Source organism: Diachasma alloeum, unplaced genomic scaffold (genome assembly GCF_001412515.2).
Source record: "Diachasma alloeum isolate Michigan unplaced genomic scaffold, Dall2.0 Dall_scaffold_00340, whole genome shotgun sequence".
Lineage (NCBI taxonomy): Eukaryota > Metazoa > Arthropoda > Insecta > Hymenoptera > Braconidae > Diachasma > Diachasma alloeum.
In genome coordinates, this window is record NW_021680479.1 from 547,643 (window position 1) to 571,157 (window position 23,515).

Below are 23,515 nucleotides of genomic sequence, written 5' to 3' on the forward strand. Positions count from 1 at the left end.
TGAATAAAAAGAAGCTGTGACTCAATATTCCAAATGAAGTTTTAAGTTTTAATTTGGTGCTGATAACACGAGATGACAATATTCTAAACACGGAATTATATTGATGAGATGAACAACAGATTAATTGAATTACCGTGTGAACTAACTAAAAATTGATAACAGTGTGGGCACGCACTTTTACCAGAGTATCAACAAACATTGAATTCCAGAAATTCACACTCTAAAGTGTGTTCTAGAAGGAATTGAATTGTAATTATGATTAAAATCTTATTCAGTGAGCATGGGAATTAGAACATGAGCAAATGATCTATCTCTCTATATAATAAAAAAATAAGGGCAAAATTTAAGACAATTCAGGCGACGCAAAAATTCAGGCGACGCTAAAATTCAGGCGACGCCTAAAGGGGGGGGGGGGGGGGTCAGGGGGGGCCCAAGGTCGGGGGGGTTAGTCTCTAACAGTTGGATTGGGGGGAGAGCGAGCGAAGCGAGCGGGGGGGGGCGAAGCCCCCCGGGGTTGGCGAGCGAAGCGAGCAGGGGGCGAAATAAAGAATTGTGGGCTCTCCTTGACTTCCTAATCTCTAACAGTTGGATTCGGGGGGAGCGAGCGAAGCGAGCGGGGGGGCGAAGCCCCCCGGGGTTGGCGAGCGAAGCGAGCAGGGGGCGAAATAAAGAATTGTGGGCTCTCCTTGACTTCCTAATCTCTAACAGTTGGATTCGGGGGGAGCGAGCGAAGCGAGCGGGGGGGCGAAGCCCCCCGGGGTTGGCGAGCGAAGCGAGCAGGGGGCGAAGCCCCCTAGTTGTAATATGAAAATTTAAGAGCTGATAAATCTATCAATTTCGAGGGAATTCAAGAAGTTTCTAGAAAATTCGAGAGAATGCCAGGAGTTTTCAGCAATTTCGAGGGAATCCGAGAAGTTTATAGAAATTTCGAGGGAATTCAAAGAATTTCTGTAAATTTCGAGAAAATTCAGGGAGTACAAGGAGTTTCTAGAAAATTCGAGGAAAAGCGAAGAGTTTCTGGAAAGTTTGAGGGAATTCGAGAAGTTAAGAGAAATTTTGTGAGAACTCAGGGATTTTCTAGAATTTTCGAGGGAATTCAAGAACTGTCTAGAGCTCTCGAGGGAATTCAGGGAGTTTCTATAAAATAAGAGGGAATACAAAGAGTTTCTAGAAATTTCGAGTAAATTCGACAAATTGATCGAAACTTCCAGGGGATTCAAGGAATTTCTAGAAATTTAAAACGAATTCGAGAAGTGAATCCCAATTTTTTCAATTCACGATTCTGTAATAGAAATACTTGAGAATGAGTCATAGAATAAATTCTATGAAAATGTGAAGCTAGCGATCACCATTTTTATTCCTAACCTGTCTGAACCCCCAAAGAGTAAATTAACAAATCATTTTCAACTCAAAAATAAGATGCAGAAAAAAACAGTTGCCCGTCGTATTGCTTTTCGCAACAAAAATGATCATAAACAATTAATTGAAAAAAAAGAATATCGAATAACGCAATTTAAACCACAAACCCCCTTCATTACCGACCGTCGGTACCGCATAATCCCCTAAAAGCCTAGGGACATTCATCTGTCACATGTCCAGTGCTTTCCCCCGGGGAACGTTGGCCCCTTCGTGTTATTGATTACCAGCATTTTCCGAATGACAGCAAAATCCACTGATAAACCCCCATCATCATTGGACACTTCACCCATAATTCTCCGCCAATTGGCCGACCCCCCAAAGTAACCAGAAATTACCTCTGCGTACGTAATGTGTGTACACACCTCAGTAACCTCTCGCTGAGCCCCAAGTGTATTGTCTCGACAAGGAGATTTGTGTCGAAATAGAAAGAAAAAAAAGAAAACATTGAAGACAGGGGCCCAAGGCTCGCGCGACCGTAAAACGGAATGATGTGCCTGTCTAAAGCTCATGTGTCTTCGATGTTGAGGTGAATGAGACTTCCGGAGTGCGCAAAAAGGTCGGAAAAATATTCAACAAATCGTCAATTAAGTAATCGGGCGAACAAGTCAATTCGAGACTCGATTTTCCCCGGATGTCATTGAAGTGAAGTGATCAGTGGTGATAATTGAAGTGGCATAATCTTGGTGTAGTAATTGTAGTAATGGCGACCAATCTAGAGGAGGAGCAGAGTTTACGGGAGTGCGAGGAGTACGTACAGAGGCACAATATCCAGCAGGTACTCAAGGATTGTATTGTACAATTGTGCGTTGGTAGACCACAGAATCCAATCTCATTTCTGCGTGAATATTTTCAAAAACTAGAGAGGGTAAGTTTTATTTTATTTTTTTTTTCATTTGTTTGTTTTCCTCGTTTTCATTCTTCACTCACATTTTCAACTCATTCACACGGAACGCACGACGCGATGTGGACGAGTCGGGGCTCGTTTTGAGGATATTTTTTCGAGCTTCAAAATGAAAAAAAAAATGAGCAAGTTCACTCTGCCGATCCCGAGTTATTTCTAATTGAAAGAAGCTTGATTTCATTTTCTTCCAGAAGATGATGTAAAAAGTATTTCTTTAAATCGTTAATAGCTCGGAAACAAACGGTGCGATTTCGATAAATCAAAATTCATTTTAAACTCGGAAAAAAAATCTTCAGAATGAAAGAAAAATCGCGGAAATTCACTCTGCCGTTCTCGAGATATCGTCCCTTGTACATCAACTCGTCTTGAAGCCCTTCAACTCACGAATGAAAATGGGATTGTGAATAGGAACATGTAATTCCTCTCGTAATTGTCCATTATAAATGCCCTGGAATGTGTTACATGTCTACCGCGGGGCTCCCCAACCGACGAAAAAAAATTGTCACGCACATGTGCGCGCTGCCTCATTTCTTCCCAACAAAAAATAAAAGAAAAAAAATATTATAAATACTGTCGATTATGAATCATTCGCTTCATTTTTCTTCTTCACTCACGATGCGATGTAAACGTGGTAGGGCTCATTTTGAAGATATTTTCTCAAGCTTCAAAATGAAAAGAAAATTGTAGAATTACACTCAACCGATCCCGAGTTATTCTCAATATAAAAAAAGCTTAATTTCATCTTCTTCCATAAGATGCCGTAAAACGCACCTCCTTAAATCGTCAATATCTCCGGACCCACCAGTGCGATTTCGACAACTCAAAATTCATTATAAACTCTAAAAAAAAATCTTCGAACCAAAAAAAAACTCCCGGAAATGCACTCTGCCAATCTCGAGATATCGTCCCTCACCCATCCACTCGTCTTCAAGCCCTTCAATACTCTAAAAAAAATCTTCAAAATGAAAAAAAATCTACAAAATCTAATTCCCCCCGTAATTACCCATAACAAATCCCCCCGGAATCTATTACACGTCCACCGTAAGGCCTCCCCCAACCGAAAAAAAAATAGTCACGCACACGTGCGCGCGCTGCCTCGTTATTTCTTCCCAAGAAAAAACGAAAGAAAAAAATATATGACCCCTGTAGGTGGATGAGAGGCTGAAGAGTCCCCTCGGTTTTATGATAGCTCGGAGGGAAACGTTATTCTAATCTTAGAATATGCTCGAAATATAACATTCAAGTGACACCTCAGCCAATCCCGGTGGTTAAAAACCCACCTCTCGAGGGGTTGTGGGGGTTCTTCGGCGCGGCGACTCCACGAATGCGGCATTTCTGGGTGGAAATGCGTGGAGGGAAAGTCTATCTCGTCCCCGGGTCAAAGTGTACAACCGTTAAATCCCCTGAAGCCGTGTAAACAATTTTTTTTAGATGACCTACTAGTGGGAATGCCGTGTATCACGATTGAAACGTGAGAAATAACGTATTTCCCGGGTGTTTTGGGTAAAGGTCAGGTGCTCTCGTGCGTCGTAAGCACCTCCTCTTGATTTTCAGTGAACACAAATTGCCGTTATTTCACATTAAAATCGATATTCACACGAATAACAGAATAACAAGATCAAATAGAACTCGTAATCGACGAGAGCAATCGTGAACATGGAAGAGGTACACAAAAAACATGAAACTATTATTAGATGTAACGTGTGATGTGTTATGAGTACATTTTCCTGGATTACATAAAATATTTTGTTTATCGGAATATCCAGGAGCAGGCGCAAGATGCTAAACAACAGATTGCAAACAGTCCTGAGGACATTGAGGACATGCCGGGGGGTCCGCAGGGGCCGCAGGTGCCACGACGACGTGGGGGCATCTCTGCGGAACCTGTGTCCGAGGAGGATGCCACTAGTTATGTCAAAAAGGTCGTCCCCAAGGATTACAAGACCATGGCTGCGCTGAGCAAGGCCATTGCCAAGAATGTGCTCTTTGCGCATCTCGATGAGAATGAGAGATCTGATATTTTTGACGCTATGTTTCCGGTTACTTTTCTACCTGGTGAACCTATCATTCGTCAAGGTGAGGATGAGGGGCGGAGGGGGCGGAGGAATGTCGTTTGAAGGAGGTCAATTGAGAGGATTCGTTCTTATGATGAATTTTGGGTTTTTAATTTTTTTTTTTGAAGGGGATTATCTCGGAAACTAGTGGGTTTAGGGGAAAATGTGTTGGGAGGTTTTTTGTAGAGAATTTAATTTTCCGCTTATGATGTCTTGTGACTTTTTTCTGTAATTCTGGAGGGTGTCGAGATAATTGAGGAATTAGGTTTAATGAAGAATTGTTTTTTTTTATATTCTTGTGACTCAGCATAAATTGACAATTCAAATATCCACTAAACAAAATATTGAATCACAATAATAAAAATAATATAAAATTTAAAAAATGTAATATTTTATTATTTAAATATTCAGTATTACAAAATATTAAAATATTACATTTTAAATGGAATATTTTATTGTTTAAATATTAAATTATTTATTAATCTCTTTCTCTCTGATAAAATGAAGGGGAGAAGTGAATGTGGAGGAATGTCGTTTGAAGGAGTTCAATTTATCTCGGAAACTAGTGGGTTTAGGAGAAAATGTGACAAGGGGTTTTTTGTAGGGACTTTAATTTTCTGCAAAAGATGTCTTATAACATTTTTCTGTAATTCCACTGGGTATTGAGATAATCGAAGAATTAGCAATTGAAATTTTTATCGGTGGAAATTAAACGTTTTAATAGAGAATTCAACTTTCCATTTTTATATTCTTCTGACTCATCGCTGATTAAAAAATTAAAAATTCATTTAACGAATTCAATTGAAAAAATTCATTCTTATGCTGAATTTTGTCGGCTTATCTCGGGAACTAGTGCGCTTACAGAAAAATGTGACAAGATATTTTTTGCAGAGAATTTAATTTTCATTAAAATATGTTTCACGGCATTTTTCTGTGATTCCACTGGGTATTGAGATAATTGCAGAATTAAAAATGGAAATTTTTATTCATGAGAACTTCATAAATTTTTATAATTGGTTGATTATCGCGTAAACTAAGGGGTTCAGAGGAAAATGTCGGGAGGTGATTTTTTCTGGAGAATTTAATTTCCTACAAAAAATGTTTCATAAATTTTTTTGTAACTCCACTCGTTATTGAATCGATTGAAGAATTTTAAATTTGTTATTGATGGAAGTTGAACATTTTTATAGAGAATTGAATTTTTCGTTTCGATATTATTCTGACTCGTCGCAAATTGAAAATTTAAATATTTATTAAACGCATCTGAATGAACCTTGATCGATCAACTCATTCCATAGGCCTCTTGCCCCGTGACAAAATGACAGGTACATTAAAATTGCAGACAAAACGTCCCTTAATATTTAATATCGTCAACAGATGTTAATGTTGATACAATCGATCGTTTCCAGTTGTGTTCCATCAGTCGAGTAAATTCAACACTAGATGCTCCGAAAATTCTTCAAGAATAACCCGATGAATTAATAAAACAGTAGAAAGTCCATAAAAACAGGGATTCCTTTTCCCTTAAAGTAGCTCTACCTTTCGGCCAGGCTACGCTGTACTTTTAGATATTTTCAGTTTTTAAATTTTTCAACCAACTTGCATGGAAAAAATTTGAAAAAATTCACACCCAGTCAGTATTATCTAAATTAAATTTCGCAAAATATTGATATTTTTTCAAACATTTCCCTCTTATAAATGAATAATAAAACTTGTTTTCAAAACTGTGGATCATTTTTTATGAGGTGTCAAAAAAATTCTTGATTTTTTCACATCTAATGAAAAAAAATTCAGATTTTAATCGTTAATTACAATGGAAATGTTGATTTTCACATAAGACACCGGGTTAAATCCTGATATTTAAACATTTCTTCTTTGAAAAACCGAAACGATAATTAAGGCCCGGGTGTACTATCTTTCGAACGTTATCTCGATGTTTTTTTCATCTTTCGTCATCTGAAATTGTCAATTGAGCCCTGCATCATGCAGAAATTTTGAAAAATCATGAATGAATAATAAAAAAAAAGTAGAAGAAATTCCTAATTTTTTCAAAGAGTATTTTTAATTTATATTCAGAATAAGTTGAATAACAAGAAATTAAAAAATTAGAAATTTTTGGGAATTTCTACATGATGTACCACTCAATTGACAATTTTGGATTACGAAAGATAAAAAAAATCCAGATAGCATTCGAAAGATAGTACAGCCAGGCCTTAAATTGCGAGAAAAAATTAGAATTCCGAATCTACTCGAGTTTTCTGCAATTTTTTTGCAGTTGTCAATAATCTCTGAATGTACCGTAAGGGTAGAGCTACTTTAAACCGTTTTACCGCTTCGCCACTGATATATGTGGAACGTCCCTTCCACCCTCCGTTCCACTTTCATATGTTCATTCCAATCTGGCGGAAAAATCCGAGAAATGTTTCTTCCAGGGGACGAGGGGGACAACTTCTACGTTATTGATCAGGGCGAAGTAGAGATATTTGTCAATGGTGAACTAGTAACAACGATAGGCGAGGGCGGAAGTTTCGGTGAATTGGCTTTGATTTATGGCACCCCACGTGCAGCAACAGTCAGAGCAAAGACGGACGTTAAATTATGGGGAATCGATCGTGATTCCTATCGTCGTATTCTCATGGGCTCGACCATAAGGAAGAGAAAAATGTACGAGGAGTTCTTATCGAGGGTCTCCATTCTCGGTTTGTATTCTCAGGAAGCTCCTATCGTGCACTTTGATGAATATGGCTTATGATATTGTTCACCTTGATCTAGAATCGCTGGATAAGTGGGAACGTCTAACCGTTGCCGATGCCCTTGAACCTGTGGTATTTGAGGATGGTGAAACTATAGTGAGACAGGGTGAGCCTGGCGAGGATTTCTACATTATTGTCGAGGGTACTGCTGTTGTTTTGCAGCAGAGGAGTGAGGGGGAGGATCCTACGGAAGTCGGGAGACTTGGGCCCTCTGATTACTTTGGTAATTTATTCAAATGTGAATTCAACGGAAATTTCTGTTTAACATTTTTTACTTTCAATTTAATTTCAAATTTAAGTGTCCAATTTTCTATGTTAGGGTCAGTAAATATTGTCTAAAAAATCCCATTCTCTATTTTTTTGAAATTTTCTTGGAAGGGATCAATCGAATTTTTCAACCGAATTGAATTAAAATTCAATTCAATTCAATTTTTCAAAAATCGATTTTTCAACGATCACTCAAAAAATTGTCATCAAAATGGAATTAGTCATGGCTCAAAAAATTGATAACAATACCCCTTTGATTACAGCACATTGTTTATGCGATTTGAAAGAGAAAATCGGTTTTTTCATGATTACTGAAAGAATCATCACTAATAGCAATTAAATCAGGGCTTGAAAAGTATATTTCAATGGCTTCTTAATCAAGTTGAAAAATGGTGAGAACAGCATCATTGCTTATCAAGTTACACAATACCGTTATGAGCTTTTTATATAAAAATCTCTATCTCTATTAAACTCAGGTACCAGTTTAGTATGTTGAATACTTATATTGATTCATGCTCCCGACTAACTTCTGACAGAACCTGGGTTAAACTCTGGCTCAATCCTGAATAAACCCTGATTAAATCCCGGCTATTGATTAAACCCGGACTTGAAACGAATTCGAATCTTGAAAGGGTCTGAATGTAGAATTATTTGACAGAACGAAATAATACGCAAAATTTTGATGACATTTCAATTAATGATAGTACTATGCCATGAAAAAATGGAAGAAGAGACTAGTGAAATCAGAATTAAAACAACGAGAACTCAATTTATTTTAAAAAATGCCCTTATGCACCTGTTTTTTTTTCATTTTCCTTTGAATTATTCTGAATAAAAATGTCACGATGCTTCTCCATGGAAAATGCCTTAATCGACAAATGCATTTTATCCAAAAGCCCCACGATAATTAAATTCTCCTCCCAATTCCAGGTGAAATAGCTCTCCTCCTGGACAGGCCGAGGGCGGCAACAGTGATAGCCCGCGGTCCCCTAAAATGCGTTAAACTCGATAGAGCACGTTTCGAGCGGGTCTTGGGGCTGTGCGCAGACATCCTAAAACGAAACATCACCCAGTACAACAGTTTCGTCTCCTTGTCAGTGTAAACCCCCCTCCACCGCCAACTGTGACCCTGTCTTTCGTGTAAAAAAGAAGCCACAAGGGATTCAAAACCGGTACACATCTCATTGTTATAATTTTATTATTTTATTAATCTCATAATTTATCAAATAACCAATGGTTAAATTCATACTGTATCGTTGGACACTGTAATAAATATAATTCTAGTGAACGATCCAGTCAAAAATTCAAAACTCAAATTCTATAAAAGAAATTTATAAATTAAAGAATAACGAACGAGGAAATCATTTTATTTATGCACAATAAGGGCTTCGATCGCAGGTACAGATGTGATCCAAAAATTCGTCGTCTCCAATAAATCCCGTAATTCCCTGGATAAACTTTGAAGTGTTCTCTCACCTCTAGAGAACCAAGAAAAATTAATTTCCCATCTCAAACAGTTCATTCACCCCACGAATCTCCATTGAAAACGTAAAAATCATTAAAAACATCCTAAAGTGACACTCTATGCTCCTCTTCAAGTACAAATGTGCTCCTGCAGATGTCTTCAGAATCCCCGAGTCCATCGTCCCTCGAAATGCTCTTGAATCTGTGCCAATTCCCTCCTCATCACCCGGATCTCCAGTCGTGCGAGACCTCTTTCACCACCAAAAAGTGAACTCCCCCGAGTGAACTATCCTGGCTGCGGCCCACCAATGAAATTGTCCTACTAATAATCCTTCGCTAATCAGACGTGATGATTAAATAAAGAAGTCATCCTGGAAAATGACGAGAGGCAGCTCGATTGAATTCTTTGTTCCCCGAGATACCTCCGACCGTTGAAAATGCGACGAACGTCATGTACAGATTAATACACATGTATGCAATAACGAATACATGTATACAATTAATAAACACGTATGTACAAGTGATTTATGTACAGCGCGGTCATGCGCGAGTAAATTTTCTCTAATACTTTTTTTTGTGTTTTGTGGACGATTAAGGATTAAAAAGGACATTTTTCGATAATTGGTGATGATTATTTTTTTTTTTTTTTCACCAAGCACCAATTGAGCCTGTGCTCGCTTTGCAATCGAGTTGCTGGCGCTCGTTATCGGCATAAATTAATCCAAAATCAGTCACAAATTCATAAAACTTGTCCAATGATTCAAAGGCCAATTCCGCAACGATGAAATCAACCGCCAAATTTTGCCGATAGCTAAACAGCAGAAGAAATAATGAGATTAGTTGGGATTAAAATCAGATAATTTTGGGGTAAAATTGCATAAATGGGATGGATAGGGAGCAGCAACAGTTTTTTTTTCTCCTGAAACAGAACATCTTTGATTCGTTAGACGTACAGGTGGGGCCTCTGCGATTCCCCCCAGTAGTCTGTGAATGTCATTAGATGAGAACTTTTTTTTTCCCACGAGTGTGAGAGGATTAATTGGTTGTAATTAATTAGTGTGAGGTATACATACGACTTTATCATGTTCTTCAAGGCGAGCTTTCGCTCTCTGGCTATGAACCAGTCCATGAGGAAGCCTGCCATGCAGGGGGCTTGCTTGTAGAGCTTGAAGAACATGTGATAATTAGACAACCACCAGGCAGACCGGACGCGCAGGGCGTGCTTTATGCATTCGTGGGCTTTATCGGTCTCGGTCAAGTCTGCTATTATTGTGGTGAGATCTGGGAAGGTGAATAATTGGTGAATTTCGGGGGATTCTGGGGGAGAGATCGAGGAAATCAGCAGCTGAGTGGAAAACTTGGTCAGTAGCGAAGCGGTTGAGGTAGCGCAATTTTCGTAAGAACCTTTTTTGCAGCTCTCAGTTCACCCTCCAAAAGAGGTCATGTCAAAATTTTTGCTATCTGGCTTAGATTCCGAGATATTCATTGAAAACCAACCGTCAAAATTGAGTTGAACTGTTGTTGCGCTTCACTACTGATTTCATGAGGCATTTCAGGGAAGAATGTCTGAAGAAATTTACTACAAATCGTGAATTGCGAGGTGAACTGACTACAATTTTATCATAAAATAATTTCCCATGAAATAATACGAATTGTGTTGAAAGTGTGGAGCGATTGTCTTGAAATTTCATTAAAAAATTGTCAACTAACGATGTTATGTCACGTTTAGCCACTCAGCTACAGGATTAAAGCCTATAAAATAGAATAGAATACTCCATACCTTGGGTGTTCTTGGTGAAGATGTAGTAGAGTATGCGATAAGCTACAAACTCACACCGATTTTCCCCCTCGAGATCCTGATAAAGCATTCTCAACTGTGTCTGACACTGATTAAACTCCTCGTGATCACCCTTCTCTAGTGCAACACGCGCATGTGTTTCGTAAACGTGTATAGTAAATGAATCCCTAATACCCTGTACTGTCAAGTCTTGACGAATCGATTTTAACTGATCGCACACGTATCTGTAGTCCTGGGCGGCAAGCCACTTGTCTTTCACGTGCCCCAGGGAGTTTTTCAGAACACTTACCGGTCGTACGGCTGACGCCGCGGGGGCCTTTAACAAAAATTCATCTCGTCAATATTCAGTGAGGATTAACAATCGTCGAAGAATGATGAAAAGTAACTGCAGTCCATTTTTTTTTTCATCATTTTTTTATTCTTCTGGGGAGAATGCTCTTGTGGGGAATGGATTTTCTAACAAATAATGTCTGATGTGTTTTTATAGAATTGATTGTTGTGAAGATATTTTTTATGTTTAGAGAATGAAAAAATGTGAAGTGTGAATAAAACGTTTTTGTTGAGTTCCTATTTATCTTGTGAACCAGTGGTTTTAGAAGAAAACGTCACTAACGTTTTTTGTGGAGAATTGAATTTCCAACAAAAAATGTCTCATCACATTTTTCATTAACGCCACTGGTTATCGAGATATTTCGATATTAAAAAAGATGTAAAAAACTGCCATTTTAGTTTTCGATTTCAACGATTTTTCTAATATTGAGAATTTAGGTAAAAAATTATTGATTTATCAAAAAAATGGCTTTCGACAATTCGTTTAAAAAATGGATCAGCTATTACATTTAATCATTCACCTATTCACTACATAAGAATTCACTAAAAATTAAAAATCGAATGTGAATTCGTTCTTTTCCATCTGAACATCTCCCCTGAACGTATTGTTACTTTTAATTTTTCATTATTCTTTTCTCTCGTTTTACCCCATTGATCATTTAAGGATATCCAAGTATATTTCACAGTTTGGCATAGACTACACTATAAATTCAATCATCAAATTTGTTAATTAAATTGTGAGAAAAATTGGGAAAAAATCACGAATATTCAGCGTCATTAAAACTGACTTTTGCACAAAATTGTTATTTTTAAATAAATAAGTGAAATTGTTTAAACTTTCCCCAACCAAATTTTTTTAGGCATGAAATCGACTTCTGGTAAAATTTTGAATATGAATAAATTTGTTGCAACTCCTAACAAATGATTTTTATGGTGGAAAATTGAATCTTTATAAATTATTTATAGAAAATGCTCGTAATTTTCTATAAATAATTTATAAAGATTCAATTTTCCACCATTTTTAAAATTATTTCATAAATTATTTCCTCCAAAAGTAAAATTTCTAATTATTTTCTAGACTAAAAACTCTTTTCTACAGTTTAAATAATCAAATCATAGTAAAATATTTGACCGGAAGAATAATTTTTTATTTATCCCGTAGCCCCATTTGAATTACCACTGATTTTTTGTTTCTGGGATAAATTTGAGATATTCTCCCGGGTAAAATAATCCATCGAAGATCGAAATTTACTTTTTTTCTTATCTGACGTTTTCGTTACCCGGATCTGCAAGCATAAATCTGAATCCGGTCATCGGTTTCGGCTGTAGGATTCGTGTTCAACAAATAACTACAATAAAATGGCCAAAAAACAGCCCAAATCCCCTGGATATCCCCAATTCTCAATCCACTTCCCCCAAATTCCCCCAAAAACAACACGAATTAAACTCACAGAAGTAAGACGAAGATACGGTTTCTCGATATCTTTGCAAGTCCCCACAATGTGCAATCCTGTGAAATCAAAGTCATTGGCGTCATCCCTACAGGAACTCCTGTTAATACTATCATGAAATCTAGCAGCCCTCTGCTGCAGTTTCTCCTTACTCCCTAACTCCTCGCTCCCCCCCAACCCGAACTCCGAATAGAAATGCGATTTTCCCTGTTTTCCCTTTTTACTCTTTTTGCTATCCCTCGTGGTCTTTCCACTCCTCGTCGACTTCTTACTCTTACTCTTGTACTCGTACCCCCTCTCGCTACTCGACGACGAGGACGAGCTTCTGCGATACTTTCTCGCAGGTGGACTGTGCGATCTCGATCTCGATCTTGACCTCGACTTGTCACGACGATTAATGGCAGAGAGACGAGCGCCCAATCTAGCCCCAAGTGACGTTGATAGGCCAGATTTGCGCATGCCTCCCTGTCCCATGACAATTGTACTCTGTTTCAAAATAACATTCTGCTGTGGTTTTATAGTCATTGTCATTCGTTCACTGTGAATACTTGGCAATGGCTCCTTGTCCCAATTTTTAATCCACAGTGAGCCATCATTCGCTGAACGTGTTATTTTACCCTTCAATATTATTTCAACCTGATCCTTGTCAACAGCTGTTTTGCACTTTTCGTAGCAACGATTCACGTAATTCTTGAGGCAATCGGGCCAATCACCAACTGGATTTGTCGTATTACCTACCATTGATTCTTTAGCAATTACTGGGGGAGATTGTGCCACTGGGACGTGAGGGATTTTTGCCTGGCTGGGGACCTCGGGGGCTGTTTTCGTTAGTGTGGGAACTGTGGGGACTACTGGGGTCTCGGCTTTCACTGGCGGCAGTGGTGGCAATTCGGATTTAATCTCGATTGTTGGTTTGAAAGTCTGGGGTTGATTAGTTGCCTGAAATGTTGGGGTGAATTGTTGCTGTTGTTGTTGTTGTTGCTGCTGCTGCTGCTGTTGGGCTAAGTTTTTATTTCTTTTTCTTTTCTTCTTCGCTGCACCGCTATTTCCTGATGGAATGAAACCAAGCCCGGATTTTTTATTAGGAAGGTTAAAACGAATTTGAGGATTACTAAATTCTGAAAAGAGAAAGGGAGAGGTGGATTATTAGATGGCGGAGCGCGGGGGGGGGGCAGAGCTGGGCGGGACTTAATGGTCGGATGGTAATTTGATTTTTTAATAATTTATGGTGATGAAATATTGGAAGTTTTTTTGAGACATTGGAAAGTGGAACTGAAACTGCTGTAGTCAATCGTCGATATCTCCCGATCAAATGGAGCGATTTGGAGGAGTCAGATTCCATTTTGAAACTGGGAAAAATACCTTGAAAATAACAGAAAAATCGTGGAATTTCACTCTGTCAATCTCGAGTTATTGACGATTGAAAAAGGCTGCATTTCATAATTCTGTAGAAGACGATGTAAAACGAACTTTTTTCAATGATGAATATCTCAGGAACAAATGATGCGATTTGGATATTTCGAGGCTCGTTTCAAAGCCTGAAAAAATATCTTCAAAATGAAAAAAAAGTCGTGAAATTTCACTCTGTCAATCTCGAGTTATGAGTGATTGAAAAAAGGTTCACTTCATAAATTGAATTGTTGGGAATGAATTTGACGAAAACATGAATAAATCATCAAGATTTTGGATAATATCGGGCCCAGCTCTGAGTGTTGCATGTGTTCACGAGTAATACTCACGATTTACGTCATTCTGTGGGCCATTCCACCCGTTATAGGGAAAGGAATTGTACATGAACATGGTATGATTTTGCAATTGATTTTGATTCGATTGGTTATTATGCTGAGGAGGTGGTTGAGTGGGTGGTGGTGGTCCTGGTGGTAGTGGGGGTAGATCAGCGTCATCGTCGAGGGCCATTGGCTGACCTGGAACAGTCGGCTGCTGTGGCTGCTGCTGCTGCTGTTGTTGTTGTTGTTGGGGTTGTTTAGCCTGATTATTTTGAATTGTCTGGGGTAGCTGCATGGGATTAAAGGGTTGTCCATATCCTGGCATCATTCCTTGGTTGTAGTAGTACATTTGGCCTTGATGGTTGTACCCCTGACCATACATTTGACTGGGAGAAAAGGAAAGAGATGAGTAAATGTCATTCAATCGAGAATTAATGGAAAAATGAGACGACTCTTTTTTCTAAAAAACAAACAAACAAAAGACAATTGAATGCCATTCTATAGATCATGAATAAATGAATCATAATTGTCCAAATTATTTGGGTCAGAAGAAAATAGAATAATTCAACTTTCTTAATATTGCGTTTACTGAGGTTTTCTTCGAACAAAGTTGATTAGAATTAATAGCTAGAATTATGAGATTATCTCACATTTTTGACGTTAAGGATAGGAGAATCTGAATGCAATATAGTGAAAATGATGATCGATTTTTTCACTTTGAACAAATAATATTAATATCCAAATACAAAATTTCTGATATGAATAAAAAGAAGCTGTGACTCAATATTCCAAATGAAGTTTTAATTTTTAATTTGGTGCTGATAACACGAGATGACAATATTCTAAGCACGGAATTATATTGATGAGATGAACAACAGATTAATTGAATTACCGTGTGAACTAACTAAAAATTGATAACAGTGTGGGCACGCACTTTTACCAGAGTATCAACAAACATTGAATTCCAGAAATTCACACTCTAAAGTGTGTTCCAGAAGGAATTGAGTTGTAATTATGATTAAAATCTTATTCAGTGAGGACGGGAATAAGAGCATGAGCAAATAATTTATTGTAATATGAAAATTTAACAGCTGAAAAATGGGGAGAAACTGGGAGAATAAATATCAACAATTAATTGAAAAAGGAAAAGCCAATCCAACACGAAAAAGAGCACAACGAAAGGGCATCAATTTTTTCGCCACTCACTTTGGAAATGTCTGATATAGAGGGACATTCCCCGGAGGATACTGCCATGTCATGTTGGCCATCTGGTTCTGGTTGATCTGCTGCTGAATAAAATGCTGATGCTTCTGTTGAGATGCAACAGCTTCACTTTCCGACATTGCCTGGCGTAATGTATCACCCCAATATCTCTCTACCTCTCTCTACCTCTCTCTCTCTCTCTCTCCTACCTTGTAAAATGTCGGACCCTACCAAGTCGACATACAACTCCACGCGGATACAAATTATTAAATTTTACCGTCCTTTATTATTGAATGTAACACAAGCGATCCAACGATGGCGATGAACTCCGCTGTTATTCACTTGTCAGTGGCTTTTTTATCCTGGATAAACTGCAATTAACGGAACACTGAAAACTCACGACACGTTAGTTGAAAGCATAAACGCCATTTTGGGAAAAGGTTGTGGGTCAATTGATCAGGCAGCTGCGCAGTTAGTGGCAGGTCTGCCAATATGGCGGATGGGAAAAGAAGCCCTCTCGAGCTGCAACAGCACCGAACTGCTGCAAACTGCACGAGATGCAGACGAAAACGACGGTTTTCAGTGTTGTGTCCCAGCTATTCTACAAATATTATTAAATAATATAATTGCGAAAAAGTTACGAGTCAGCATCGCATTACAACACGAGACCGTTTTGTCTTAAACTTAAACAGCTGAATTTTTGAGGAATATTTCCGAATCTAAGGGAGATGGCGAAATTTTTGTAATTACCTTTTTCGTAGCTCTCAATTCGCCCTACAAAAAATTTCCTAACGAAAATTTGGCTATCTGCCTTAGATTTCGATATATTCATCGAAAATTGATCAATAGTCAATGTCGACTTGAACCGTTTTACCGCTTCGCTGCTGATTTTATTCGTCAGGAAACCGTTACTCTTTAGTTAGAAATTAATAAACTGAAGTATCTTAAATTGCTGAGATTGAGTCCATATTAGTCGAGCATTCTACTGTTCACAACATGAGATAAATCGATAATTGCCGAAAATAAGGGCGGTGTTCAATTTTTTTCATTGATCCCTTGCATTCAATTGCATAATCTTCTTTACATTCTTTCAGATGTTAAAATTTCAAAACATCTCCATGCTGTCGATGTCAGCCCCCAGATCAACAAAATCATCGCTGTAATCTTCAGATCTCCTCTGACGATAAATAACAGTTCTACAAAATTTAGGTGTTTTTTGCCCTGAGTATGAAATTACCACCTCTAAATAGATTTTTTCACGCTGAATCCGAATCTATTCTCAGTTTCTCTCGAAGTGCGATCGTTATCGCCGACAAAAATTTTTAAATCTCAAAAAAGGGCCAAAACACTTGTTAAAAAAAATATATAACCGCTAGATGGATGGATCCCATTTAAAATTCAGCTAATTCACGAAGTTTCGATCTTCTCGATGAGACTGTCCATTTTAATATCAGTGTCTAGGCACACCTAAAGAAAATTCTAGATTAATTAATTAAAAATGCAACTACAGAATTAAAAACAGAATGAAAAACCTCATTTTTTACAAAGTGTAACGCATTTTATTTTCATACCAAAAGAAAAACCATTATTTGATAATCGATAAAAAATTGTTCGTTGAAAGTGTTCACCCACGAAATATTTTTTACCCAAGAAATCAATCACATTTCCAACGACATTCACTACGAAATTCATCAGTACTTTGCCGTTGCACGTATTCTATAAAAAATAACCGAAGATTATGTACATTAAAACTATCACCGATGAATTCCGTGGAGAGCATCACTGACCGACACTGCAACAACTCAAATAGACTAATGTCAACAATTATCGTGATGCTGGTGAGTGTGGATGTGCTTCAACACTGTCAATATCATAATCTTTTTCCCATTCTTCGAGATGTTAAAATTTCAAAACATCTCCATGCTGTCGATGTCAGCCCCGAGATCGAGAAAATCGTCGCTGTAATCTTCGATTCTCCTCTCATGATGAACAATCATCTGTTCCGAGTGATCTGGATCGTCTGTGACTGGACTGGGGGGTGGATTGGATACAGGCCTGTTCGAATCCCCTGGGTCTCTCTCCATGCCCTCACCCCTCCTCAGTCTGGCCTCCTCGGCAATTTGTCTCGTTGACAATTCAACTCTCGTCAGGAGTGCTGGCAAATCCTTCTCAGATCCATCTGCGAGAAAAAAAATGAGGAGAATGTTTTTAAAAAATTTTTGCATTCGTTTGAAGGGTAAATTCCACTCACTCCTCATCAGGGCCTTCGCCTTCTGACGTATTCTGTCCCTCTGATCAGCCCTCTTCTTCTCTGTACATTCCTTCTTGTCAACGAAAAATATCTCACGGATTTTCTCCTGTGGAATATGATCGTCGTTCTTCACGAGGTAGAGATAAACTCCCCCTGGAGTTCTTCTCCTTGATCCGTTCATTATCAGCATTCCCCCGTCTTTCTCGATTTCTTTAGTCTTCTGGTAGAACTCTATTGCTTTCTCCTTGCCAATAATATCCACTACTTTCTCTGTAATTAATAAGTGGAACTATTTGTTCAGAAATTCTCTTTTTAAAAAAGGGGCAATTTCTCGAATGAAGGGAGAAAGTAAGGCGGTTTTCATGAGTGCAAGCGTCTTGCGTCGAATTTTTATGAACAGAAGAGAATTGAATACCATTCTATGAAACAGGAATAAACGAATCACAATTATCCAAATCATTTAGGTCAGAGGAAAATAGAATAATTCAACTTTCTTAATATTGCGTTTAGTAAGGTTTTCTTCGAACAAAGTTGATTAGAATTAATAGCTAGAATTATGAGATTATCTCACAGTTTTGACGTTAAGGATAGGAGAATCTGAATGCAACATAGTGAAAATGATGATCGATTTTTTCATTTTGAACAAATAATATTAATATCCAAATACAAAATTTCTGATGTGAATAAAAAGAAACTGTGACTCAATATTCCAAATGAAGTTTTAATTTTTAATTTGGTGCTGATAACACGAGATGACAATATTCTAAGAATTCTACGGAATTATATTGATGAGATGAACAACAGATTAATTGAATTACCATGTGAGCTAACTAAAACTTGATAACAGTGTGGGCACGCACTTTTACCCGAGTATCAACAAACATTGAATTCCAGAAATTCACAGTCAAAAGTGTATTCTGGAAGGAATTGAATTGTAATTATGATTAAAATCTTATTCAGTGAACATGGGAATTAGCACCTGAGCTAATCATTTATGTTAATATAAAAATGTAACAGCTGATAAATTGAGGCGTACGAACCAATTAAACAATTAATTGAAAAAAGGAATGTCAGAGAGTGTTGACTCACTTATCAAAGAGTCTTTCTTCTCATTAAGCTTCTCCGCAATGTCATGAGCGACTTCCTCGTCAGTCGCCTCGACACTGACCGATAATTCGTCAATGGTTCTCCCAGAGCCCCTCTGACTATCGACGTCCATGGAGTTCCGTCGTCTTCCCAGCCTCAACTTGACATTTCTCCTGTCAGAGTTGGTCCTCTTCCTGGCCCTCCTGGGTCCAGGGTCCTCCTCTCTGTCGTCCTCAGAGCTGTTGTTCTCCAGGCTAAAATCACCATTGAGCTGGAAATCCACTGGGAGGTCGTAGTTCTCGACACTGCGACCCTGATGCATCTTCCTGGTGACACCGCAGGACACTAGGTCCTCGGTGAGCACCTCCTCCTGGACCTGGGTGCACCAGATCTTGTATTTGTCGGTTTTCTTCGCCTCCTCCGTGGTTTTTCGTCGTTTTGCCTTCATCTTGGGGCGTTTCACCTTCTTGGGGGCTGAATCTGAGTCTGTGTCACTGGCTGTGTCCGACGTCTCATCGGAATCGTCGCTGTACGTGGTTTTTGATACTTTCACTGTTGTTACCACTGTGTGGGGCCTCTGGAGAACGTTGTAGGGTCCGAAGGTGTCGATTGACTGGAGAAGTTGAGAGGTTATTTCGTTTTTTAGGATTTTTAGTGGAAATTGTTATCCAAATCGAGGAGTTGGGAAGAAAACGAAAAAATTGGATTTCTTAAATCATCAATATATCTCGACTCAATGATGCGATTCGGACGAATCGAGGCTTGTTTTCAAGCCTGAAAAAATACCTTCAAAATGAAAGAAAAATCGTCGAATTTCACTCTGCGGGTGTCGAGTTATTCGCATTTGAAGAACAGATCTATTTTATCTTTTTCAGGAGATGGTGCAGAATGCACTTTTTTCAATTAAAAATATCCCCCGTTCGAACGAAGCGATTTATATAAATCAGGGCTCATTTTAAAGGCAAATTTTCAAGCTTCAAGACGAGAAAAAAAATTTGAAATTTCACTCTGCCGATCTCGAGTTATTGACAATTGAAAGTTGAGTTTCAATCGAGGAAGGAAAATTGTGAGAAAATAGAGAAATCATTCATTATTTGAGGAATTCTACTGTTAATTTTAGGTTTGAAGGTTTCTTTTGATCATTTTTGACTGGGCTTGGCGCGATTTTGAAGGCAAATTGGCTGAAATTCATCGGGATGAGTGATTGAATGCATAAACTGATCATCTGGGGAATGAATATTCGAGGTTAAATGCTGGGGCTGTCAAATAAAATTGCCATGATTTACCTCGTCATCCACCACTTCCCCGTCCTCCAGCTCCAACGACTCAGCCTCCATGTTACTGGAGCTGTTTTATCGAAACTGGGACGTAATTGGGCTGGTTTTGGGGCTAAAACACTGACGCTTCAAATGATTACGCAGGTCATTTTTCGGAAACCTCGGGATTTCGCTTTTACCTACTGGTTAACACCCAGTAATTTTCTGTTGGTGTGGCAGAGATCTGCAGAAATTATGGGGTTTGAACGGTTCAAGGCCGTGAACTTGAAATTTCGATGGGGATTTCTGGTGCAGGAAATTCGATTTTATCAAAATTTCTATAATAATGCAATAAATGCATTTATTGAGTGAAAAACTGCTCCATTTTTTCGATTCTACAATTTTTTAATGGAATGAATATTCATATTGTGGTCGTGGAGCCAAAGGGGCGTAAGTCGGGTGTATATGCAGGGCTTTTACGCCCTTTTGGCTGTACGACGACGTTTTCCTTCACAAGTCCATGAGAAATTGTTCTTTAGTAGACAATTTATGTAGATAATTGTATTCAATTAAATATTAATTAACATGTGTTTAATATATTATATAATATATTAATATAAAAAATTATATTAATGTAAAATATGATATATTTCTAGAAATTTTAAGAATTCATTCCCCATCTTCAAATATGAAAATTGAATCCAAAATGATAATAAAATAATCTAAAAATCCAGTTATGCTTCACCAAACTGTCAGTTTTCCAATTTTTTTAACAAAAAGTAAACATTTTCAATCGATAAAAGACAATTGCGCCTAATAAACTCGTCAAATTAATCCACTCAAATATTATTCTTGTAAAAAATTGATTCTCTTGAAAAATTCATTGAATCCAAAAAATTTCGTCATGCGTTTCTAAATTACGAGTAAAAATTGAGTCTCAAGTTTTTAATTTCATAAACATTTATATTTCACTCAATAAATGCATTTATTGCATTTATATTTCTCTTGACAACATCACAAATAAAAACTCTAGAAAAAAACATCAAACGATTGAACGTGGCAAACTCCTAAACTAGATATATTTAATTATGAATATCTCAAAAAATCAATTCTGTAAAAAAAATCTTTAAAAAAATACATAAAGCAATTAAATCCAATAAACTCATAAAAACGATTCATTTAATTATTAATCTCTCGAAAAATTAGTGCTCATAAAAAATCCCTGAATAAACATTCAACCAAGAATTCATAATAAACTATTCCAATAAATCCCCTCACGCATCACCAAATCTTCCACAATTTCTAAATTGCAAATGAAAATTAAATCCCAAATTTTCAATATTATAAACACTTACCTTTCCCTTCAAAAAATCACATATAAAAAATCTAAAAAAATACATAAAACGATTAAATTTGAGAAACTCATGAAATCCATCCATTTAATGATTAATCTCTCAATAATTAATTCTCTCAAAAAACCCGCAAATAAAAAACCTAAAAAAATACATAAACCAATTAACCCTAATAAACCCATAAAAAGCCATCCACTTAATTATTAATCTCTCAAAAAATTGGTTCTCTTAAAAAATCCGCAAATAAAAAATCGAAAAAAAAATACATAAAACAATCCACCACATCCCCACTTACATTTCCCTCAACAGTCCCCAAATAAAAATCTAAAAAAATACATAAACCAATTAAACCAATTAAACCCATAAAAATCCATCCATTTAATTATTAGAATCTCTCAAAATATTATTCTCTTGAAAAATCCACAGATAAAAAACCTAAAAAAGTACATAAACCAATTAACCCTAATAAACCCATAAAAAGCCATCCACTTAATTATTAATCTCTCAAAAAATTGGTTCTCTTTAAAAATCCGCAAATAAAAAATCGAAAAAAAAATACATAAAACAATCCACCACATCCCCCACTTACATTTCCCTCAAAAGTCCCCAAATAAAAATCTAAAAAAATACATAAACCAATTAAACCTAATAAACCCATAAAAATGTACTTAATTATTAATCTCTCAAAAAATTGGTTCTCTTTAAAAATCCGCAAATAAAAAATCGAAAAAAATACATAAAACAATCCATCACATCCCCCACTTACATTTCCCTCAAAAGTCCCCAAATAAAAATCTAAAAAAATACCTAAACCAATTAAACCCATAAAAATCCATCCATTTAATTATTAGAATCTCTCAAAATATTAATTCTCTTGAAAAATCGACAGATAAAAAACCTAAAAAAATACATAAACCAATTAAACCCAATAAACCCATAAAAATCCATCCATTAAATAATTAATCATCGTTGTCTCATCAGCACTGAAAAACGGAAACTCGTACCCCATTGACTATCAATCATACGCCAACGGTGGTGGAGTTACCAAGTCTTAATGCAATCTCTAACGACAATTAACCGAAATAAATCCCCTCCCTCGCCCCCCAGAGTCATTCGCCCCCCTCTCGTCGCCCTAAAACAGAAAAAAAAAATTACAAAAAGCTGAAATTTTTTTTTAATGTTCTTACAGTTGGGACACCGGGTAGAATCATGGATCGTGCAAAAAAGAACGCCATTCGTACGACCTTGACCGGAGTCTGCGTGTATAGTGGCCAGGTAAGGCTGTCTAGCGAGTCTCAAAGAAGTCCCCTTGCACTTTCCTCCATTTAATGCCACTGTAACGATTCATCAAATCGAGAGTTGAAAAAATGATCGAAAACAAAATTTTTCCTCCCTCAAAACTGGGACTGGGTTTTGGGGGCTTGAAACCCCGCTCTATCGCCTCTCCATTCAATATACCTGATTAATCTCACTGTAAGAACATTTTATATCATAAATAAACAATTTAAAAAATTAGTCGCGCATCGATTGTGTGCGAGATAAATTACAATAACTCAGCTTTCCCATTTTTATTTTCCCTCTCGTTCAGCCTTGATCAAGAAAGCTGGCGTGAAGGTTCTCAATCCGACAGATGGGATTAATATCGAATTAAAGTTAAGAATTGTCTGTCCAGTGAATTTCAAGAAAAATAAACTAAAAAGCTTAATTCAAAATGAATAAATGAATGAATGAATAAATGAAAAATCCCTGAGTAATTAATAATATCTTCATTAACAGAAATCTAATGTAAAATGTTGAAAAATTCCAGTTTTCGTCTCGGTAAATAAATCATTTCAGTTACGTCTCAATGAATTAATTAATAAAGCTTGGATAAGCCGGGAATAATTCTCCATTCGTTGAAGTGAAACTGCAGACTAAAATTTCGAGAGATTTAAAAAATTAAGTAGAAAAGTTCGGATCAGACTCACCAGTTCTCGCGCCCTCGCCTCCAGAAAAAAAAATCATTAATTATCACATGACGAGTGCAAAGTACCGGAGACAAAGAGATTTACCCCGAGAATTAAATATAGATAATTTCTGAAGTGCGATTGAAGTGGTAACGCGAAGAGCACTGTTCAGTCGTGGATCGAGCGTAGTCGTGTGAGGGCTGACTGAGGGTAGAAGAGGAAGCCGATGCCTGAAGCCGGGCGTGCAGCAAATAAGA

General features: G+C 37.3%; 3 protein-coding genes across 4 annotated transcripts; 1 reads left to right on the top strand and 2 right to left on the bottom strand.

Moving 5' to 3' along the window:
• The first annotated feature begins 1,693 nt into the window (after nt 1-1,693).
• On the top strand, nt 1,694-8,740 carry LOC107040719 (cAMP-dependent protein kinase type I regulatory subunit). 2 transcript variants are annotated; one of them, XM_015260924.2, is made up of 5 exons: nt 1,694-2,284; nt 4,087-4,396; nt 6,807-7,073; nt 7,147-7,350; nt 8,325-8,740. In XM_015260924.2, the coding sequence occupies exons 1-5, from the start codon at nt 2,120-2,122 to the stop codon at nt 8,495-8,497; spliced, it is 1,119 nt and encodes a 372-aa protein (XP_015116410.1). In that variant the 5' UTR covers nt 1,694-2,119; the 3' UTR covers nt 8,498-8,740. The 2 variants fall into 2 exon arrangements, with proteins under 2 accessions (XP_015116410.1, XP_015116411.1); XM_015260925.2 differs by lacking the exon at nt 1,694-2,284 and adding an exon at nt 3,599-3,985.
• Nucleotides 8,576-15,825, bottom strand: LOC107040718 (leukocyte receptor cluster member 8 homolog). The gene is made up of 6 exons (XM_015260923.2): nt 15,371-15,825; nt 14,177-14,550; nt 12,438-13,555; nt 10,639-10,972; nt 9,932-10,139; nt 8,576-9,669 (listed from the first exon to the last, which is right to left on the bottom strand). The coding sequence occupies exons 1-6, from the start codon at nt 15,505-15,507 to the stop codon at nt 9,507-9,509; spliced, it is 2,334 nt and encodes a 777-aa protein (XP_015116409.1). The 5' UTR covers nt 15,508-15,825; the 3' UTR covers nt 8,576-9,506.
• A 627-nt stretch (nt 15,826-16,452) lies between these two features.
• On the bottom strand, nt 16,453-20,052 carry LOC107040721 (phosphorylated adapter RNA export protein). Its single transcript, XM_015260927.2, has 4 exons — nt 19,991-20,052; nt 18,708-19,317; nt 17,619-17,888; nt 16,453-17,546 (listed from the first exon to the last, which is right to left on the bottom strand). The coding sequence occupies exons 1-4, from the start codon at nt 20,039-20,041 to the stop codon at nt 17,275-17,277; spliced, it is 1,203 nt and encodes a 400-aa protein (XP_015116413.1). The 5' UTR covers nt 20,042-20,052; the 3' UTR covers nt 16,453-17,274.
• Between the last annotated feature and the right edge of the window lie 3,463 nt (nt 20,053-23,515).

Coding starts and splice junctions, on each gene's coding strand:
- LOC107040719 (XM_015260924.2), top strand. CDS start 2,120: ATGGCGACCAATCTAGAGGAGGAGCAGAGTTTACGGGAGTGCGAGGAG. Junction 2,285..4,086: donor ATTTTCAAAAACTAGAGAGG/GTAAGTTTTATT, acceptor CGGAATATCCAG/GAGCAGGCGCAAGATGCTAA. Junction 7,074..7,146: donor ATCGAGGGTCTCCATTCTCG/GTTTGTATTCTC, acceptor ACCTTGATCTAG/AATCGCTGGATAAGTGGGAA.
- LOC107040718 (XM_015260923.2), bottom strand. CDS start 15,507: ATGTCGGAAAGTGAAGCTGTTGCATCTCAACAGAAGCATCAGCATTTT. Junction 10,973..12,437: donor CGTATCTTCGTCTTACTTCT/GTGAGTTTAATT, acceptor TTTTTGTTAAAG/GCCCCCGCGGCGTCAGCCGT. Junction 9,670..9,931: donor TTGAAGAACATGATAAAGTC/GTATGTATACCT, acceptor TCTGCTGTTTAG/CTATCGGCAAAATTTGGCGG.
- LOC107040721 (XM_015260927.2), bottom strand. CDS start 20,041: ATGGAGGCTGAGTCGTTGGAGCTGGAGGACGGGGAAGTGGTGGATGAC. Junction 19,318..19,990: donor GGGAAGTGGTGGATGACGAG/GTAAATCATGGC, acceptor CAACTTCTCCAG/TCAATCGACACCTTCGGACC. Junction 17,547..17,618: donor GGCGAAGGCCCTGATGAGGA/GTGAGTGGAATT, acceptor TTTTTCTCGCAG/ATGGATCTGAGAAGGATTTG.